The 20,137-nt window shown below is 43.1% G+C and overlaps 1 protein-coding gene across 9 annotated transcripts in view; it reads right to left on the bottom strand.

Annotated features, from left to right (window-relative positions):
- Positions 1–20,137, bottom strand: part of WWOX (WW domain containing oxidoreductase) — a 902,466-nt gene that overhangs the window by 662,813 nt on the left and 219,516 nt on the right. For all 9 annotated transcript variants that reach the window (XM_032486816.1, XM_032486817.1, XM_032486818.1 and 6 more), the window contains exon 6: positions 8,714–8,802. In XM_032486816.1, the coding sequence (XP_032342707.1) occupies positions 8,714–8,802 (89 nt within the window). The remainder of the gene's footprint in view (positions 1–8,713; positions 8,803–20,137) is intronic.

Below are 20,137 nucleotides of genomic sequence, written 5' to 3'. Positions count from 1 at the left end.
CAGTAAGCAGAGTACAGAGGCATGGGATGGGGAGGGCACGGCCATACATGAAGGCAGAGGAGGGACCAGGGGCCTTAGTGGGCCACACCAGGAAGTGCAGCTCAGGTGGAAAGATATCACCAGAGGGTTTCTCCTGCAGGAAAGTATCAGACCTGGGTTTGCATTTGGGAGTGGTCATTCTGGCAATTCAGATGTGTGAAGAACAAAAATGCCCCTTCGGCCCGCTTCTGTCTACAGGATCAGCTTCACTACGAGCGCAAGTAGGAAGTAAGGGGAAACGAACACTGACACTTGGAGTAAAAATATAAAGATGACTGCAAACCAGAGCAAACAGCTACTGTTTCCGTTTACACTGACTCCATGGAGAGACACCTTCTGGATGCTCGGTACAAAGCAGCCCAAGCACCTTAACTGTGAGGATGAACTTCTCTTCTGTTGGGTTTGTTTAACCTCTTTTACCCATATTTCAACAAAACAACTTCCTCCTGGTGAAAGAAACCTGGCTGGAAGAAGCATCCCCTTCAACCTTGAAGTGACCTTAGCAATTGAAGGAGCAGCGGTGGAGCATCCAATCTATTCATGGGACAAATCTCCTCTAGAGGCAGTGTGTCCTATATGGTGCATTTCTCAAATGAGACAGATCTTTCTGATTTTCCAAACTACTATCTAAGCTGAGCTCAGTGCAGAGCAGATTTTGGACTAAGTTCTAGCCTTACCACCTACTACCTAGCATGACCTTGGTCAACACCCTTCTTCTCTTTAAGCCTTGATTTCTTGATCTATGAAACATGGTTGATCATTGTATTAGGTTGAACCATAAAGACATTGCCTTTCTCCTACAATTTTTGACCTATCCTATGAAGTCCTTGTGAGGATAAAACGGATGGTAGATGAGTGCTTAGCTGTACATGATGAATAAACAGGTGATAAATATTAGCAATTACTATCATCACCATCATTTTATGGTTCCAAGTCCCAAGCAGGGTTTCAGTGTCTTCATTACTTACACAATTCATGGTTATGTTTGTTGGCCTGCTTTCCCATATGGTTGTATTTCCACAACTCAGCACAGCACACTGCTCTATTCAAACTCTTATCTCTTCTCTCAGCCTCTAAGTAACACAGAGTACTTTCTGCAGAGAACTGAAATTAACCACGCACACAAACATTGGTTATATATACTTATTTGTCTGGTCCAAACCTAACATAATCCAAAATGGAATGCATTTCTCATAGTGAGACAAGATGCTTTTCAAATGTGTTACATTTCATGGGACAATGGGTTCTAGTCCAAGGGTTAGCAAATCACAACCCCCAGACCAAATCCCCAATCCAATTCACTTTCTGTCTTTGTAAATAAAGTTTTATTGGAACACAGCCTTGCCCAGTCATTCACAAGTTATCAGAGGCTACGTTTGCATTACAATGGTCTCATTCAACACTGGCTGAATGGTTTCCACAGAGACCATCTGGCTCCTAAAGGCAAAAATATTGATAGATATTTATATAAATATTTATGAATCTAATTTTTTAATACAAAAACTTTGCCAACTCATGCTACAGTCCACTGCTTTAAGTGATCAGTGTTAAATACCAGCAACAAAGTTCATGTTATTTGCTAGAGCTAAAGACAGAACATTGGCTTACGTACGCACTAGTGGGCTGGTGAGTGTGGGAGGGGGCAACCACAGAGCAACTGTATCTACTCTCCGAAGCTGGGTTTTTATTCTTCCTGGAAGGGAAGATTTTCTGTGTGTCTTCAATTAGCATACATCACTTTGATTTCAGGAAACATGATAGTGATGGCTGAACCTAGAATTCTGTTGGGAAATCTAAACTGTTTATTTTGCAAACATCGTTGTGGTTCATTCAAACACATTTTCATGTATTCCTTGGGAGTGATGACTTTTAATGATTGCCAAAAGGCTTGCCGAAGTTTTTTTTCCCTAACAAATGTAATTGCAACGTGCCCCTTAATTAATTTCACAATTATTCTTCTCCACTAAGGATATGTTTTTGAAGACTGACATCAAGTAAAGTTATCAAAAATCCTTAAGCTTCACAACTATTGTGAGAGAAAGACAAGGAAGGGGAGAAGATGGCCAATGGTTCAACTCCAGTGTCAAGCCCAGTTCCTGGCACTGTTGTAAACAATGAATAAATAATGAGATGAAGGGGGGAAATTTTTTTAAATAAACCAGAAGAAAAGGAGGAGAGAAGAGATATGCAGTGCTTTGGCATCCCAGGATCCAGAGGTCAACAGTTTAGACTCTGCCCCACTGTATCTCAGTTATTCAATGCAGGTTGGTCTTCAGGCCACTCTAATCATCTGGAAAGCTGCCTAAAACCAAGGGAAACAATAGCAGGAACGGCCAAGGAAAGAGAGTCTAGCCACTTGCCCTGAAGGAGAACTGTGATGTGTCCCTCAAATCCATAGCTTTGTAAAGGAAAGCAAAGAGCCGGGAAAAAACCTACTCAGCAGAGCACTAAGACCCTGTGATCCTCAGTGGACATCACGACAGGAACAGTATCTCTGCTTGGTTCTTGCCCTGCTGATGGCTGGTGGGCAACGTGAAGTTCACGTCCACTCTGCTCTTGGTTGCCAGGAATCTCAAAGCTCACTCCTCGGCCCAATTTTCTAATGATTGTAAAGACTTCATGAGATCCACACTTCCTCTAGAATCACATCTCACCAAGTCCACTTCTATCTCCTTTCCTGTCTAGGTAGATCTTTTATTTCTGTTGTATCATACTGTAGGTATTCTTAAAAACCTCTCAAATCATTTTAGGATCAAGACAAGAACACATACATATAATTAACAATCAGAGATGCGTTGCACTGAGACGTGTCTGGTTACCCCACGCATCATGGCTGTGCTCCTCAACAACCCTGAGACGTGTATGTGAGAATCTACTTTACACAGATCTGCCGAGTGAGGGCCCAGAAATGCTGAGTGCCCAAGGCGAAATAGCTGGTAAGTAGCAGAGCTTGGATTTATATCTAAATTCAAGTGATCCCCCAAAACTATATCCTCCCTGCCACACCAGGGGCTGGCATACTACGGCCCTTGGACAAATCCAGCCCATGACCTTTTTTGTAAATAAAGTTTTGTTGGAACACAGCCACGGTCATTCATTTAAATACTGTCCCTGGCTGCTTTTACGTTACAAAGACAGAACCGGATAGTTGCAACAGAGATCTTATGCCCTGGAAAGTCTAAAATATTTACTCTCCGGGCCTTTGCAAAAAAAGTTTGCTGACCCCTGCACTATACTCTGTGAGTCAGTATGTTTGTTTAATAAGGAATAACAGTACATAATCTATTTTAGAAATATTTTTTAAAGAATCACATGAAAACATTTGATGCCTCAAGAGTGACATTTCAGAAGGCAAAAAAAATTTACTTCAGATGGAAGCATTCCTTCCTGATGTTTCTAGATACATTAAATGTTTCACAATATGATTTTTCAATATCTTAAGATGGAAAACGTATGGGAGGGGAGAAACTTACTTGGAGACTTTTTAAAATTTTTTTCTTAAAAAGTCTTAAGTAAGATCTTGATTTAGAGAGAGTTCATTACAGCTAAAATCTGCCTCTTTGCTTTTTAAAAGTCTTCATACTGCATAGAAAAGAAAAGTAATGTGATTCCCCGTTAGGCAAACCAGAGATGGATTTCTCATGTTGAGCAAAGAGTACTGCAGATATGATGGCGAAAACATTATTCTTAAAACTGAGCTGAGGAGAAAAATAAAGATTAAGCTGTAATTTACACATCGGTCAGGAGGGTAATTTATCCCTCAAAATTTGGAATTTATTTATAATCTATAGCCCACCCACTTCCATAGAAGGACTGGAGACAGCAAAATTTGGAATAAGAACCCAAGAATATTATATCTGGGATTAGAAGATTTTGAGAGTCCTGAACATTCAAGTTCTGAAAGTGATTTAGTAAAAAGTGAAAATAAATAACTTCGTTAAAGATTTCCCCCTCAAATGTTTAAACAGAAAAGAGGGAATAGAAAACCGTTCTTTTAATTTTTTAAAATACCACTATTCTATAGTGTTTTTTAAGTGAAATAAAGCCTAACTTCTTTAAATTATGCTGGAGACAGAGAGTTGAGAAGAGAAAGTAGAAATCCATGACCAAAAACGAAATTCTAGAAATCTTAAGAATTGCATATATTATCTTAATATGAACTTACTATCATTTTCATGAATTTCCATGATGAATCAAAGCTCTTGGTCAACGTTATAAGAGCTGACTAGTTAGCTGGGATCCAAGCAATATATTTCCTATATTATGTGCCATCACCAACTTTTAAAATTCCAGGACTGGAATACAGGTGTTTATTTTTTCAAGGATAAAGAACTCAAATTATAAAACAGTATCTGAAAAAGAGAAAAAAAACTACAGAGCTCCCAGTCCTAGAAGCTCTTGAATTCCTGCTCCAGGCCCGGTTAAAATGAGTGCTTTTCAGTAAACTAAGCAGCTAGAACTAGAGATAAAAGTGTGCCCAAGTATCCCAAACAACGCGCTATTGTTGTAGAGCTCATTGCAGAAAATCTCAATACTTTGTCTGAGTGCTTAGTAAAGGCCCCAGCTCTTCACACTCGGACGGGTGCCCCTGCCTGCCCCCCCCGGATTGCAATTGCAACAAAAATATCCTTCAGGACTCACTTTGGTGGGGACTTACCACAGGCTTTGGTTTGGAACTTTCCAGTAATGCCCAAAATAATTCGATACTGAGACACACTGGCCGACCATCACCACCACTAACTCTGGGGAGAACTGTCTGGAAGCAGTCTGAGGCTTCGTGGGCTGACCACCCAGAAGAGGGAGTGGAGCAGAAAAGAATGAGCAAATGAACGTGAGGCTGGGCAGACAGAGAGTGGGCACAGGAACGGGTTGGTCAGGGCGTGCGGAGCCTTAAGAAAACTGGCTTCAGCAACCAGGCCTCTTGACGGAAGACCACACCACCACCTACCAAGGATTCCTGCCAAAAAATTACACAGGAATTTGACCAAGCCTCTAGAGGTAGCTACCATTTCACAGGAAAATTAGAAGACAAAAGAACACATTAAATGACACCACGGGGATGTAGCCACTGAAGTACAGACCACAGAGAACTCTAGAGGACATACGTCCCTTTAAACAAACACAGTGCATCAAAAAAATTTTTTAAGAAATTTTAAAATTTAGGGAAAACTTGTAGGTTAATAAAATGCATAGACCTTATTTGACTCCTGATTTCAACAAACTGAAAGAGAGAGAGAGAATAGAAATACTTATTGTCTTAACTGGTTTTATGCCACTAAATTCCTGAGCAACTGGCTACTCAGCAACACACACCAATCCTGAAATCCACACTGAAGGACATGCCTGAAGGGGAGGTGTAACAAAAAGAGCGATCCAATTTGGATTCGGACAGAACTGGGTTCGGATTGCTAAAGTTGGGAAAATGAGTTAGCCTCGCTATGAAAAGCCAGAGCCTTTAGATTTGTCCCAGAGATACAGGTGACTAATGCCTGAGGTTATTGTAAGAAATTAAAGGGAGAAGACATCAGTGAGTGCTGAGGGTGTTGCCCTGCACAGAATAAACAAGCTGATAAGTAGATATTATGTGTATGATCATTGTTAGCAGTGCTCACTCTAAAATGGCTCATTCCGTTCCTCGCTACCCACCCCCCGAGAAAAAAAAGGAGGAAGAAGAAGAAATCTCAGTAGAGGTCCAATCCATATCCCTTCCTGGGAGGAAGGTACAAGGAGCTGCATCCTCCGCCAGGGTCTGCATTTACATCAATCTCTACCATTTCTGGTCCCGGGCTGCCATGCGGCTGTCCACCCTACCCCAGTGTGGGGAGACACGCTTGAGCAGGGGCAGGAACTGAGGGAATACACACAGGAAAGGGGAGCCCGAACACACTTCTGACGTGCTCAGAGGCAGGCTTCGGAGCGGAATATTACACAGGGGCATCCACGTGGAATTTACATCGAAGGGATTTTTTCCCTTCCTCAGGCCAACAGCACAGAAAGGGACAGGTTTGGAACTGGCAGCCTTCCTCTCGTTTGTCATTGTGTTTCACACACTAGGAAATTTTAATGTCGAGAGATGGGAGGTGATGAGAAGACGAGGGTGACACGTGTTTTTCTGGCAGCCCAGTCGCCGGCACTTAAATTCTCTTCTGACAGTTCTCAGAACTTAAAGATCTGTAAGTACTGAACTGTCATCTGCCTCTCCAGGAGAGATTTCACTTTGGCAGGATTTCAAAAGCAAAATCGCTCGCTTTTTTTTAATACATATTTTCACCACCACAATACTCCTCTAAGCCGTGTAAAATGCTGTGCTCTCGAGAGATGCGTAAAAGGAGGTTTGTGTGGTACAGGGTTTGCTAAAAGGAAAACTGCCTTTGTCTCTGGACCCAGAAGTACAAAAATTCAAAGTCGTTTGCTGAGATCTAGGATTAGGGCAGAATGGGTGATAGTTTTTCTCCAAGAGCTTGGGCTTGGTGATTACAAAAGGCAGCTCAATTTGATGATTTCTGAACTACTTAATGGTTAAAAACTAATGGTCCTGTTAAGACTTGGAAGACAGTCCTATTATGTAACAGTTGGCTCTCTTCAGCTCAGCGGCTCCCTTCAATGTGGTCTGACACTAGAACTGGAGGAAGTCTGAACGGGCTGTACATCGAAGCTCCCACTCGAGCCGTGTGGAGTCGGAGAGAAAGCAAAACATCAGGATGGATGGAAATCCTACGACTGCCACCGACCTGCCACATGACCCTGTGAAAGGCACACACTTCCGCTGCTCTCAGTTTCCAGCACATTTAAAATGAAAGGCTGTGCAGCATCCTGGTTAAGTGGGGGCTCAGGAGTGCCCGGCCACACAGGACCTCAGCCCCTCTGCTTCCCGGCCACGTGCCTCTGATAACTCACCCTCTCTGGTCTCATTTTCCTCATCTGCTTGATAGACACAGTTATAGCACTGACCGCAAGGGCTGCTTTGAGAATTAAATCAGAGGAAGCATGCAAACGGTTCTTGGTGTGGGGCTTGTAATAAGCACTTGATAAATGAACTGCTACTGTTGCTACTGCTGCTGCTATTATTATTCTCTCCCAAACAACCACAAAAATACTGGGTTGAGGAGTCAGTCGCTAGCTATAAAACACTGACTGCTTGCTGACCGCTGAGATGAAGGCTTGTGTGAGGTTAACTGGGCTCCCACTGGCCACCAGTCTCTTCCAGAGCTGAGAAAAAGCCTGGGGCTTTGGAGGCACACATTAAATGTGTGTTAAGTGAATGAACAAGCGGATAAATGATAATGAAGGGATGAAAGAGCAAACCTCTCCAAGCTACTGCTCCATCCTGACTCAAGGCTCTCTCAGAGCTCTGGCAAGGGCCCGATACTGCAAAGAGCGCACGCAGTAGGGCTTGCCTATGTCTGCTGGCTGGCTGGGGACAGTACCCAACCGCTCCCAGGAGCGCGGGGCCTGCACTTAAGGGGATGGTGCAGCTCCCACTAAAGACTGTGACTCAGTCTTTCAACCTCAAGGACTCAGGCCACATACTTGCTCCAGAAAGGGCTTCAGAGAGCAGATTTCTCAACATTCTCAAGGAACAGAGTGAGAAACTAAGGGAGACAGGAAAAGAACTGAATAATGGGCAGCCAGTGAGATGTCCAGTCTACCTAGTACCATCTGAACATGTGGCTTAAGATACCCTCCCCCCTTACATGTACCATTCGCTTGGAGAACTGTGAAACCAATGATTCCAACAGGGGCGAACCCCAAGACAGCTTGTCATTTATCAGCCTTCCTAAATTCAGTCATTCTGGTGCCATTTTGGGAACTATTTTATCCTTGGCACCACCTGTCCTATTATTAATTTAATCCTTGTGTTTAAATCAACTCACTGAAAAAAATTAAATAAAGTTATTTGTTAAAGAAACCTAAACCACTACATTAAACAAGAAACCAGGATTGCTTGCCCTAAAAAATATGAGGGAGCTGTAAAAATAAACACTTGGAGACAAAATAATATAATGAAAATGAAACTAACAACCACTGCTTTTCTCGGCTTTGGGTTTGAGGGCTGCTCTCTTGTCTGTGTCAGAAAGGGAGGCTGACATTATGATGGCATAAAAATCTACCAGCCCCAAGCAAAGACTTCCTCCTTCAGGCATTTTCAAATTCTGAGAAAGAATGGAAAAAAGAGGAGGAAGTTTCTCACGATGTGAGACCGCACTTCTGGAGTCACGTTCATGCACCAAATAAGATCATCGCAGTTTTGCAAAAGAGTGGAACCTTCTCGTGCTCTGATTTTTGGCGCCCTGGCAGGACCGGGGAGCTGATGTTACTTGTTCCTGAATACAATTAAAGTAGACTTTTCCTCGATTCTGAGAGGCGCTGCAAAAATGTCTGTACTCAGGATCTAGCTTACAATCGGCTGATTTTTATGAGCCACTCTTACTAGTGCTTAATAGTGTCTTCTTTTTATCTGGGAAGCTGTTACGAAATTGATGACACATCTCATAATGAGGGTGACTCAGAGTCAAGAAAATACGGTACACCTTAACGGGGCCAATATAAATGAGCCTCCTGTTTGGACGCCAAGACAACACAATAGCCTTCCATCCTCCCAGTTGTGTTCATCTGATAAAGACATTACAACAGCAAGATATTATGATCTATAACCCTCCGCTGAAACACTCACACATTCTTGGCCTTGAATGCTTGAGCAAAATGCTGCACACTACGGAGCACAGCGAGGTCCAGGGTCATTGCTTCTACCTTGGCTTTATGCTGGAATGAGAGAAAATAAAAAGAAATGATAAATAACAGCAAGTTTAGTTCATGGTATCAAGTTACAGCAAATGTGTTATGGAACATGTCGGAATTCCCCTGTTTAATATTAGACGCCCAGAGAGAATATAAATCACTGGAATGAATGGAAGAACAGGGCTTTTTACTGCCAAGTTGAGGGAGGATGTGAGCCTGGGACTGGGGGTTGTGCAGTTGGACTCGGCGCACGGAACAGGCTCCAAAGGGTCTTTGGGCTCACGTATCTCTTCTCGATCTGCGTCTGAAAAAAACTGTAATGATAGGGGAACACCAGGACGAGGCCTGGCTCCTGCGAGAACTCAGGAGACCACAGTTTAATCTCAAAAGCTGCCATTTGGGCTCTGAAATGATTCCACCAAGCCTGCATCAAAAATGAAAGGCAATTTGTTTATAGAAAGTACAAAAGCAGGCAAAACTCATTTATAGCAATGGAGTCTGAGTGATCTACATCCCCCGGGTTTAGAACCCAGAAAACTGTGGGTTTAGAGACCTCTGGGGTTTAGTAATTGTGTGAACTCTACAGACGGGTGGGGTACACATGGATAGCCAATAATGATACTAATAATGACCATGGTGTATTCTGAGAAGAATAGTGGGTGGGCACTTAAGGCAACATCTCATTTCATCTTCAGGACACCTGAAGGATGGGTGTATTTTTCGTATTTTACAACGAGGCATCTTACAAGAGATCGCAGAGCTAAGAAGTGGGGGCAGGGAGACCTCAAGTCAATCTGACATCGAAACTCAAGCTCCCTCCTGGAGAGACACCAGAAGGACCGGGGTGGTCAGGATCTGAAGCAGCCCTGTCCCACTGCTCAGTCTCCTCACACAATTCTGGAGAGAGCAGGGTTGCCTTTCAGACATGCCCTGTGTTGACAGGGACCTCCCAATTTTTAAGTCTGGCTGGACTATGGGATGTGACTTGAAATACTATTACCTCTTAAACCTCTCTCCTCCAAAGGACACACAGCCCAGAATGACAGGCCACCTGCCTGTACAGGTAAGCAGAGTCCCATAAAATAGATGGTTAACTTGGGAATTCTTGTCTAGACTGTGATGTTCAAGTAAGCCTATGGAGAATAATATGATACTCTACTGCTGGGAAGGGGGGTGCAAACGGCACTGCTGAGAACATCCTCCACCAGAGCTGTCTGATTCAGGGATGGACGCAAACTGTGCTGAGGGGCTTAGTGTGTCTGCGGCAGTTTTCATGGGCTCTAACCCGAGTCCCAGGCCTTGAACAATCAACACCAGGCCGAGGCAGCCAGAAAGCACACTGACTTTGGGCCCTTTAATATTTCTAAGCCTCAGTTTCCTCATTTGCAAAAGGTGAATATTAATTACCGACTCACAGAGTTGTGAGGTTAAATGTAAAGCACTTGCCATCCTGCCTGGAAGAGTAAAGCTATTTCACCAAGTTAACAGAAGGAGGTGAGAAGCCCCTTGTGACAAATTCTTTCTCTGAGGCCACTCTGCAAAAAACGGTGGTTGGGGTGGGCTACAGTGCAGTCTGGTAGATGAAGTAACGTTCATGACAAGTAAGGGTCCTCCCTGAAGACCACGCTGAACCAGATCGCGCCAGGTCCTGGAGCATGCAGCTCCTGTCTGCTAACAGAACCCAGTTTTAGGGAGAGGGTGGAAAGTGATTAAATGATCTCCCGAGACCCCAACAGCCTATCAGTGGCAAAGGCAAGTTTGCCAGAGTAGATATAAATTCCTCAGGTAACAGAGTCAGGTGCACCAACCTGCAGATTTTGGAAGGAGGAGGAGATGCGTTGAACCTGATCCGGGAAAGTGGGAAAGTGCCAACATACGAGCGTCATTAGCACTTCCTAAGATCAGGGAGTACCAGAGCTGGAGGGTCCGCAGTAAGGGAAGGCCATGCCCCTCATCCTATAGAGATGGAAACTGTCACCAGGAAGAAGTGGGTGCACTTGAGTGATGCTGTACCCTGTGTAGAGAGCTTGGGCCTCCAACGAGGAGCAAAACTCCACTTGCATTCCGTCTGAGTGACCGATATATATATGCAGGTAAAAAATCTCTTTGGAGCAGGATGCCTGTCAATGGCTAACTTTTACTCCCCATAGATTCTTATGCCTCATAAATGCTCAACTACCTGATCTGATGTTCACAATTAGCAAATATAGGGGCCTTTCACCCTCTACCAGCTCCTCTGGCCCCAGCCTCACTTTGCTCAGAGCAAGACACTCACTGCCAACACAGAATTGTACAGAACTCTGAATATAACCAAAAGGGATGTCAGACACTCATTCTGTTAAGGAAGGGGTAGTAAAGACATTGCTGCTCTCAGTCAAGCCCCCGATGAAAACCCCAAGGGATACGCAGCATATACATGACAAAAATGCGTGTACACACTCCCCCACAAGACAGGGAGAACATTCCCAGATGCTGACCCCACAGTAGTAATTCCAGTGAAATCGATGGCACGGCCAAGTGGGCCGGCCCATTCTTCCACATGTACAGTTTACACTTGGTAAGCTGCCTTTTGGTCCTCCCCCTTCACCTGAAGATAAAGCACAGAGCTGCCACCACCAATAAGAACAAAACCAGAACATACACATCCAGGGGGAACGAGGGGTCACAAGCCATCAAGTAGTTCAACAGACTAATCCACAGGCTGTGGGTTACTGGGCTCCTGGGGACAGTGATTCAAGTCCACACACAATTACTCAGGTAATTCTCCTGCCCTCGGTATCAGGTTTCCTGTTTCTGCTGCTGGCCCTGAGAAATGTGTGCACTGTGTGCAACACGGTTCAGACCAGCGAAAGAAAAGCCCCGCTTTCAGAATGAGAATGCGCGTATGTGTGCGTGTGTGTGTGTTGAGGGGTTTGCTCGTCTGACTGTCTTAACAGACTCAGCACCGTTACAGGAATGTTAATCATGGGACACGTTCCGCACAAGAAGGCCGTGGCTGACGGACTACAAACAGAAAACATTTTTGAGGGATAAACCACTGATTGCTAAGTGAAGGCAACAGGCCCCTTCTGCCAGTGTGAGCTTCCCCGCCGAGTCTGAGTGTGAACCTGGGACTGACCACAATTGACTTTTTTGTTTGAACTCGTGAACCTTCCCTTCTTGTTAACTTTCATTTGAAACTAGTTACAGATTCATAAGAAGTGACAAAAACAGTACTGAGAGTGCCCCATGCCCATCTCCCAGCATCCTCGGATGGTGACAGCTCATCCCAGGACAGAATATTATCAAGCCAGAAAACCGACGTTGTCACCATACAGTTTATTAGACCACAGACATTACTCGGATTTCGCCACTTTCAGGGTGCCCTCAGTTTCTTGTATTTGGGATATCTGTGTGTACAGTTCCATGTCATTTTATCACATGAAAAGAATTCATGTAACTGCCACCACATTCAAGATACAAGATTCCATCACCACTAAAGAACCACTGAGCTTTTGACTAAAAATAGACTTGCAATATGATCCAGCAATCCCACTCCTGAGCATATATCAAGAGGGAACCTTAACTCAAAAAGACACCTGTATCCCAATGTTCACAGCACCACTATTTACAATAGCCAAGGCATGGAAACAACCTGAATGTCCATCAAGAGATGACTGGATAAAGAAGTTGTGGTGTATATATACAATGGAATACTACTCAGCCATAAAAATAATAAAATAATGCCATATGCAGTAACATGGATGGCCCTGGAGAATGTCACTCTAAGTGAAGCCAGAAAGAGAAAGAAAAATACCATATGATATCACTCATATGTGGAATCTTAAAAAAAAAAAAAAAAAAGCCAAATGAACTTATTTATAAAACAGAAACAGACTCACAAACATAGAAAACAAACTTATGGTTACTGGGAGGGAGGGGGTGGGAAGGGATAAATTGGGAGTTTGAGATTTGCAGATACTGACTGGTATACATAAAACAGATAAACAAGTTTATGCTTATAGTACAGGGAACTATATTCAATATCTTGTAGTAGCTTATGGTGACAAAGAATGTGAAAACAAATACATGTGTGTTCAAGTATGACTGAAGCATTGTGCTGTACATCAGAAATGGACACAACATTATAAACTGACTATACTTTAAAAAAAAAAGAACCATTGAGTTTTTTATCAAGGAGATAAATTAGCATATGCCGTCCAGAACATGAGGTCAGGCCTTGTTTGGCCCAAGTATGCTCTCTGGATTGGCAAAACAAACACACATACAAAGTCTTGGCTTGAAATGCTTTTGTAGCTTGGAATGGCCAAGCTACAAGTGCCTCTGTATCAACCAAGATGAGCTTCAGCAAGGAACAGCCCCCAAACCTCAATGTCTTTAAACAACCAAGGATGATTACTGGCTCACACCTCATGCCCACTCCAGGTCAGTGCGGCAGGTTCATCGTGATGAGCCAGAGGCCCAGGCAGACAGAGGAGCCACCTTCTGTTACATCACCAGCCTCTACAGACTGGGGAAGAGAATGTGGCAAATGGCGCACGAGACCTCACAGGCTTCCGCTCAGCGGTGACAGATGTTTCACACTGTGCTGTCAGGGAAAGAGCAAGTTTTGTGGCTGTGCTGAGCATCATGAAGATATAAACTTCCATATGCCAAGAAAGAAGAGAAATGCAAGTATATACACAATGAAGAACAGTAACAGCTAACACACAGTCCGTGATTTTGCCCTGTCTACCTCTCCAGGCTTATTTCAGGCCACTTCTTGCTTCACACTTTCAATAATTACAGAAAAATTTAGAAAAGACAGATGAATGTGGACCAAAAAAGCATCTACAATCCCACCACCCCAAAATTAACTGTTAGCTTTCCATATGTACCTCCCTTCTTCCTTTCCTCTCTATCCATTTGTCCATCTATCCGTCCAACCATCCACCCGTCCAGCTTTATTTAACAGAAAGAACTTCTTACTAGGACTCTGAATCTCAAAATGCTATAAAATGCCTCTCTCACACTCTTCCCCAAATCTACACTCTTTTCTTTAATCACATCACTACACAAATTTATCATCTCAGGCAAATTTTTAAATTATGTACACTGATGCTGGTACCCATCATTTTAAAACAATACTGCACAGATGGCATCCCCCACATGAAGCATCAGGAAACTTCTAAGTAGCTAAAAAAGCCCACCTGCTCCCAACACTCAGGCTGAGCCAGAAAGACCCAGTAACGGAGCAACCCACATACTCTTCTCCATATCCCGGCAAGTCAGGGGCACTCGGTGGGGGCTGGTTCACTGACACTCTTGACAGACGAAGTCTTCTTGGTCTAGTCTTTATTAAGTTCCAAACACATGTCTCAGTGATTCAGGAGACTGCAAATGCAGCATCAAAGGATTCCTTGCTGTTGTTATGCGAGAGTGATCTCTCATACCATTTTATGACTATAAATTACTAAGCCTGAAACTCAAGGAACCATATGGGGATGGTGTGGTACTTAACGTAGAAGTGGGAAGATGCTGTCATCCACAGGATACCAGAGCCACAGCCCAGCATGACCACAGGGCTGGCAGTGTGACTTCAGGGAAGCCATGTGAGTGCTCTGGTGTCAGCATTCATATTGAAATGGGCATTTGCCTTGCATGGTTAGACCAAAGATTGGATATGATATATAAAGGCCCAGGGCACATAAATAGTAACTATTATTCTTACTATTCATAAGGCCACTGCTAAAAAGTGATGACCGTTGTTTGTTTTTCAATAATAAAGCATATTTGTAATGCAGTCTCCTGTCTTTATTTCACAAAACTAACAAGCAGCTCAAAGTATGAACAGCAACTTTGTGATGGAGAATGACACGTGACCCCAGGACAGGCGGAGGGAAGTTCCACTGAATTCCTCTGAGGCCATGGTACCCCAGTTTCCAAACTCTGTAAGTGTTCTGAACCTGAAATGTGTTAAGGCTAGGGTCAAGGCCAGGGACTCAAGTTAGACTGCCTGCATCTGAACTCCACTTTTGGGACCTGCCTATTAAGCAAGTTACTTCTTCCTGTGCATTCAGTTTTCTCTTTTGTAAAAATGGAAATAATAATAGTGCCTGCCTTACCAGGAAATGAGGTAATATAAGTAAAATCCTTGGAATGGTGCCTGACACTGGACAAGTGTTCTATAATTGTTACCAACAAACATTATTATTGTGACTGCTTTTGGTTGTTGTCATTACCATTGTCCAGGACATTATTACATCATCATCACCGTCATCATCTGTACTGAACTGCTTCACGCTTCACTCTTCACTAAGACAGGTGAAAGGGGCATAACTGGCCAACAGGAGCAATCCCAGAACTCTGGTCATGTGAGCCACAGCGCCCCACATCCCTGCAGCAACCCTCTGGGGCCGTTATTAACATCCATCCGTTTCACAGATGGAAAAAATGCAGTTCAGAAAGCTACTGCACAACTTCACCCAGAGAATAACTGGCCGAGCCACGACTCATACTGAGCTAGGGTTTTAATCACGATTGTGTACCCCACAACACCTACACAGCCCACTTGTCCTCTTGCCCATCAATCCTTCTCACCCCTTGGAGGCCCTCGCAGCAAGGCCCATCCCAGGGAAAACCACCGATCTGCCATTGCCTCATACAGAGGCAGCATGCTGTCCTGCTCATAGTCAACAATAAGAGAGAGACCATTTACAAGCGCGAATTCATTCACTTACTCACTCCTAACTGCCCCTAAGGGTCAGTGAAAGCTGCAGAGGTTCCATCTCCTGTACTTCTTTTCCTTTATCCCCCATCACTGCAACACGCAACAGGAAACATCTCACACCCATGATCGGCTTACCATCAATGAAAAAACAAAAAAGGTTAACATCTCATTGTAACAGGCCTTGGGAAAACTGTATATAAATAATTCAAGTGACCAAGAATACTTAAAAAAACAAATTATCACTTAAAAATGATTATTAACTGTTAACTGCCTGTGAGGTAGCTGAGAGTACATCATTGAGTTTTTCCCACTATCCGATTTCTCCCCGCCATGAACCCAAAGTAGCTGGTCTGGGAACCTAGCAGTTGTATGCTATGGGTCTTGGTCAGTGAACTCAAGGGGATGCACTTGCTAAGACTCACATCGGGTGCCTGAGCCTGCTTCCTCCACTCAGCCCAACCAAAGCCTCCCACTGCAGACTTTCCACAGAATCCTAGTTCAGCAGCAGGTGAGAGCAGCTCTTCCATACATTGTGCTGCAAGGGCCACCTCTGAGTTGGTCAAAAAGAGGAGAGCGTGGCACGGATGCTGGAGATGGAAGGATGGAGAGAGCCAGCTGAATAAGTGGGAGCAGGGAGCCGGGCCTCCAATAGGCCCAGAGGAAATTCTCCTCGATGGAGTGGGTGTAGCCTATGGAAATGCAGGACTGAGGCTCAGGATTTTCGGGCAGTCCTGGGTTGTGTATTCTCACTGGAAGGTGCCAATCCATGTGGATTTGATGTGTGCCTACCCTCCTGTCCTCTCTTACACTTACAGAAGACTTTCTTTCAGGGTTTCCCTGGAAAAAAGGTCTCACTTACATATGTTTATTGACAACAAAAGCTGAAAAATTAATGAGCACCTAGATGTGCTTGGCATTTACTTTTCACTTAAGAGTAATTTAAAAATCTTTTGACACACATATTGTTTCTCCCATTTCACAGACTACAAAACAGAGGCTGATACAGTTTAAAGCAGCACAGCTGAGTAAGACACGGATCCGGGTTTCCACCTGAGATGTGGCTCGTTCAAGCACTCGTGTCTTCCCTGGAATATCCCTGTCATCATGGTCTTCAACATGTAACACCAAGAAGCTATCAAGAAATTAACATCCTCTATCCATTCTGGTTTGTGTCTATTTCATGTCATATTTATTTTATGCATTTAGAATTTACAAGAGAAGCCGACTGCTGAAAGAGAAAATGTAACCCAGGCAATAATCTACATTCAGAGCTTATTGCTAATGGCACCCTGCAAATTCTAATCCAATGGGCCTTAATTGCGTTATGCTGATGCCTCTCACCCTTCCACTTAACAGACGCTCGGTCCTGATTTTGTGTTCTGAAACCTTAAATAGGAGTTGTCACATTTACAACAGCAAGAGACACTGGCGCGGAGCATATGATGTGACATTATTCACTGAACTACAATACCGACCTAAGTAAACTGGTTTAATAATTTCATCAATATCCTATGTGGGGCTTCACAACGCTAATTTCTCCAGTATTATTTAAGTGATGTTAGTGGTGGCCACGGGGGCAGCATCTTCGCTGGGAAACGCGGGAGTAAACGGATACTTGCATCTACTTTTGGGTCTTATACCTCTCAGTGGAACAACCCAAACCAGCATGGTGAGCAAGTCTGGTGGGGAGTTTGCCCCATCTTTGACAAGCCTAAAGATTTAAAAGATGCACTGATAAATGCTCTTTCTGATAGGGTACCCAAGGAGAAAGCAGAGTTTAAGAGTCTTTTCTATGGCTCTACGCATCGGTACCAGTCTGTCTACCACTGTGCATTTAACAAGAGAAATGCTCTTAGAGAGAGTCCACACTTCGAAATGCAGAACCAAACCAAAAATGATCTCTAACAAAGCCCTGGACTTTTCGTAGAGCCTTGAAGGATGGGACTAATTTTTCTCATTTCTGACCTTCAGATCAATCATCAAGCATCAGTCTTGAGACTCCTGATCCCCTACAAGTGCCCCCCAGCTCTGTTCTCCCCCCACCAAAAAAATACACAAACATCACTAACAAGAAAATCGTGACAACTTTTTCTTCATTATATACAGGTCAAAATGTTTGCCTTGTGTTGCTGGAACTCAGTTTATAAAATAACTGTATTGATATCTACAGGTAATTGTGAGGCTGATTCAAGGAGAAATTGCACCAGGTAACAGCTTATTTAACTTGGTGTATGATTTACATGCCATGTAAAAGCAAAACTATTAAAAATGCTTAGACAGTAATTGGCAATACTTTGCACTCTGGATTAAAAAATGCTTATCTTGCCGGAAACTAACAAGAGAGTGAAAATATTCGAAAACCTTCCAATTTCTCTGTGCAGTGCATTCACTTTGCAGCTTAAACACAGTTTAAGGAAGGACAGCAAATGGCACGGGAGCTTGGCAGTCAACATGATTGTGCATTTATGCCTGGCTATTGAAGAAAGAGCCTTTTTTTTTTCCATAGTGAATTTTTCATTCTAATGTAAGTGATGATTTATGTTAACTATAGGTAAAGCATGGTTACATTTTCCTGAAGGATTGCAGGCAAGTAAAGAGTAGTACAATAAGTTGAAGCGTAAAAGCTTTCTCTGTCATAATATTTATTATAATGGCATATAAAATAGCTGAAATAAATAATAGATGACTAAAGGTAAATTCCTATGATAAAGAATCCTTCAGCAGACACCATTACTTTTGACTGTTCCAGTTTTATACACAGTTGAAGACTCTTAATAAACAGGCCCTCTATCTTATGTAAGTACTGGGAACATCAAGCGATGTGCTTGTAAGGCAACGGACTGGACATCAGCTAATTTATTGTATAATTATACCCTCAACAGGAACGGTCTACGTATTGTGAATCTCTAATAGCCGGGTTCTTAATGGGACACTTGTTAAGCACTGGAACCCCCTACTTTGGGGAAGTTGTTGGTAAAAGAATAGTCAGTGCCCCCCCTCCAAGATTCAGAAAGAGGTGCACAGTTTAAAACCCAGAGATGTGGGGCCTGTTACCTGAGGACAGGTCAATGGTGGTTAGTTAAATGGAACAGAGAGAAAAACAAGATCCGCCTGGTCTGGGTGAAAGGGCTCTGAATTCTACAGGAAAGACCCGTGAGATTTGAAAGAGCCTCAGAGAAACACACAACGACAGGGCCAGCGTCTGTCTGAGGGGCTCTCAACCCGAGCCACTCTATCCCCAGGGGATACCCGGCAAGATGTGGAGACATTTCTTGTGGCCACAGCTTACTGGACGGGTGTACAGGTATTTACGGGGTAGAGCAGAGGCCAGGAATGCTGCCAGACATCCTGCAGCTGGCCCCTAAAGGCAAGAGTGCTAAAGCTGCATGTGTTAGTTTGGCAAAAGGAACTGTGATTCACCCTAAGTGGGCTTCAGCTTTTTAAACAGATCCTTATTTATAAAAATAAAACTGGCCTGCTGACGAAAGGACAAACAATACAAAAGTGGATAATGTATAAAGTGAAAATAGTCTCCTGAACCCACTGCCCCAGCATAAACAGAGTGACAGTCTGATGCAAATCTTTCCAGAGTACATTTTCTAAACACGCAAAAACACTGTGCTTGCCCCGGCATTGAGGCATCAAGATGAACCGTGGACAAGTAATAGTCTGCTGCCACAAAGACTGTAAAGTGCTTCATTTCAACAGTGAGGCAAGCCAAGTGATCATTAGTAAAGCTTTTCTTGGTTCCTTCAGTGGTGTTGCTAGTAAAATGGGATGGGTCTTGCTTGCAGGTAACTAATGAAGAGGTGGTCAACCACAGAGACTTCAAGAAATAAGAAATTCTGTACCATCTGAAAGTAGCTCTTGTTGGGTGCCTTCATTTAAAAAAGTACTCTTTAAGATTAAAGGGAAATGTCTTCTGATAAAATAAACTGACTTCATTGAGAGTAGGTTCTCCATACAAAACAATTAGAAATTGAGCATTGTGTGTAAAAGAGTAACATCAAATCTGCTAGAGAGATAAATGTATCATGTTTTAAATGCTGTTTTGTGAGAAGAGAGATTAAAATTCTATTTTAAATATAAATTTTATAAGATAGTTTATTTTAAAAAAAACATTGTGCAACAATGTAGTTCTACAACCATGGTATCATACTTCATGTGTTATTTTATAATCTGTTTTTCCCAATTAGCACACAGTTGAATACATCTAAACAGAACTCTATCCAAGTTCTTTCCAACTAGGACGTTTAGCCCATTGGAGGGCAATCATTTATTAAAACTGATGCCCTCAGCCCTCCCCATGCTGCACTAGCTACGTGAACTTTTTACTTAAATTCCTGATGCCTGACTTTCCTTATCTGTAAAAACAGAAATAACAGAAGAACCCTCTCCTTGGGATTACTGTAAGAATTGAATGAGAGAATTCGTGAGAAGCACCTCAGACAGATATGTTGTTTGTGTGAGCTGTTGATGCTGCTATAATTAACATTATTTTATGTAGTTTCCAGGTTCTTGATGCTAAAAGCAATGCTGCAATACTTATGTTTTGCAGTAGAAGATTTTTTTTCTATAGGATAAGTTCCTGGAAGCAGAGCTGCTGGGTCAAGAGATACCCACACTTTAAATTTTGATAGATCTGTGCTG

The sequence above is a fragment of the Camelus ferus genome, chromosome 9 (genome assembly GCF_009834535.1).
Source record: "Camelus ferus isolate YT-003-E chromosome 9, BCGSAC_Cfer_1.0, whole genome shotgun sequence".
Taxonomy (NCBI): domain Eukaryota; kingdom Metazoa; phylum Chordata; class Mammalia; order Artiodactyla; family Camelidae; genus Camelus; species Camelus ferus.
This window is presented reverse-complemented; position numbering and strand designations above follow the sequence as displayed.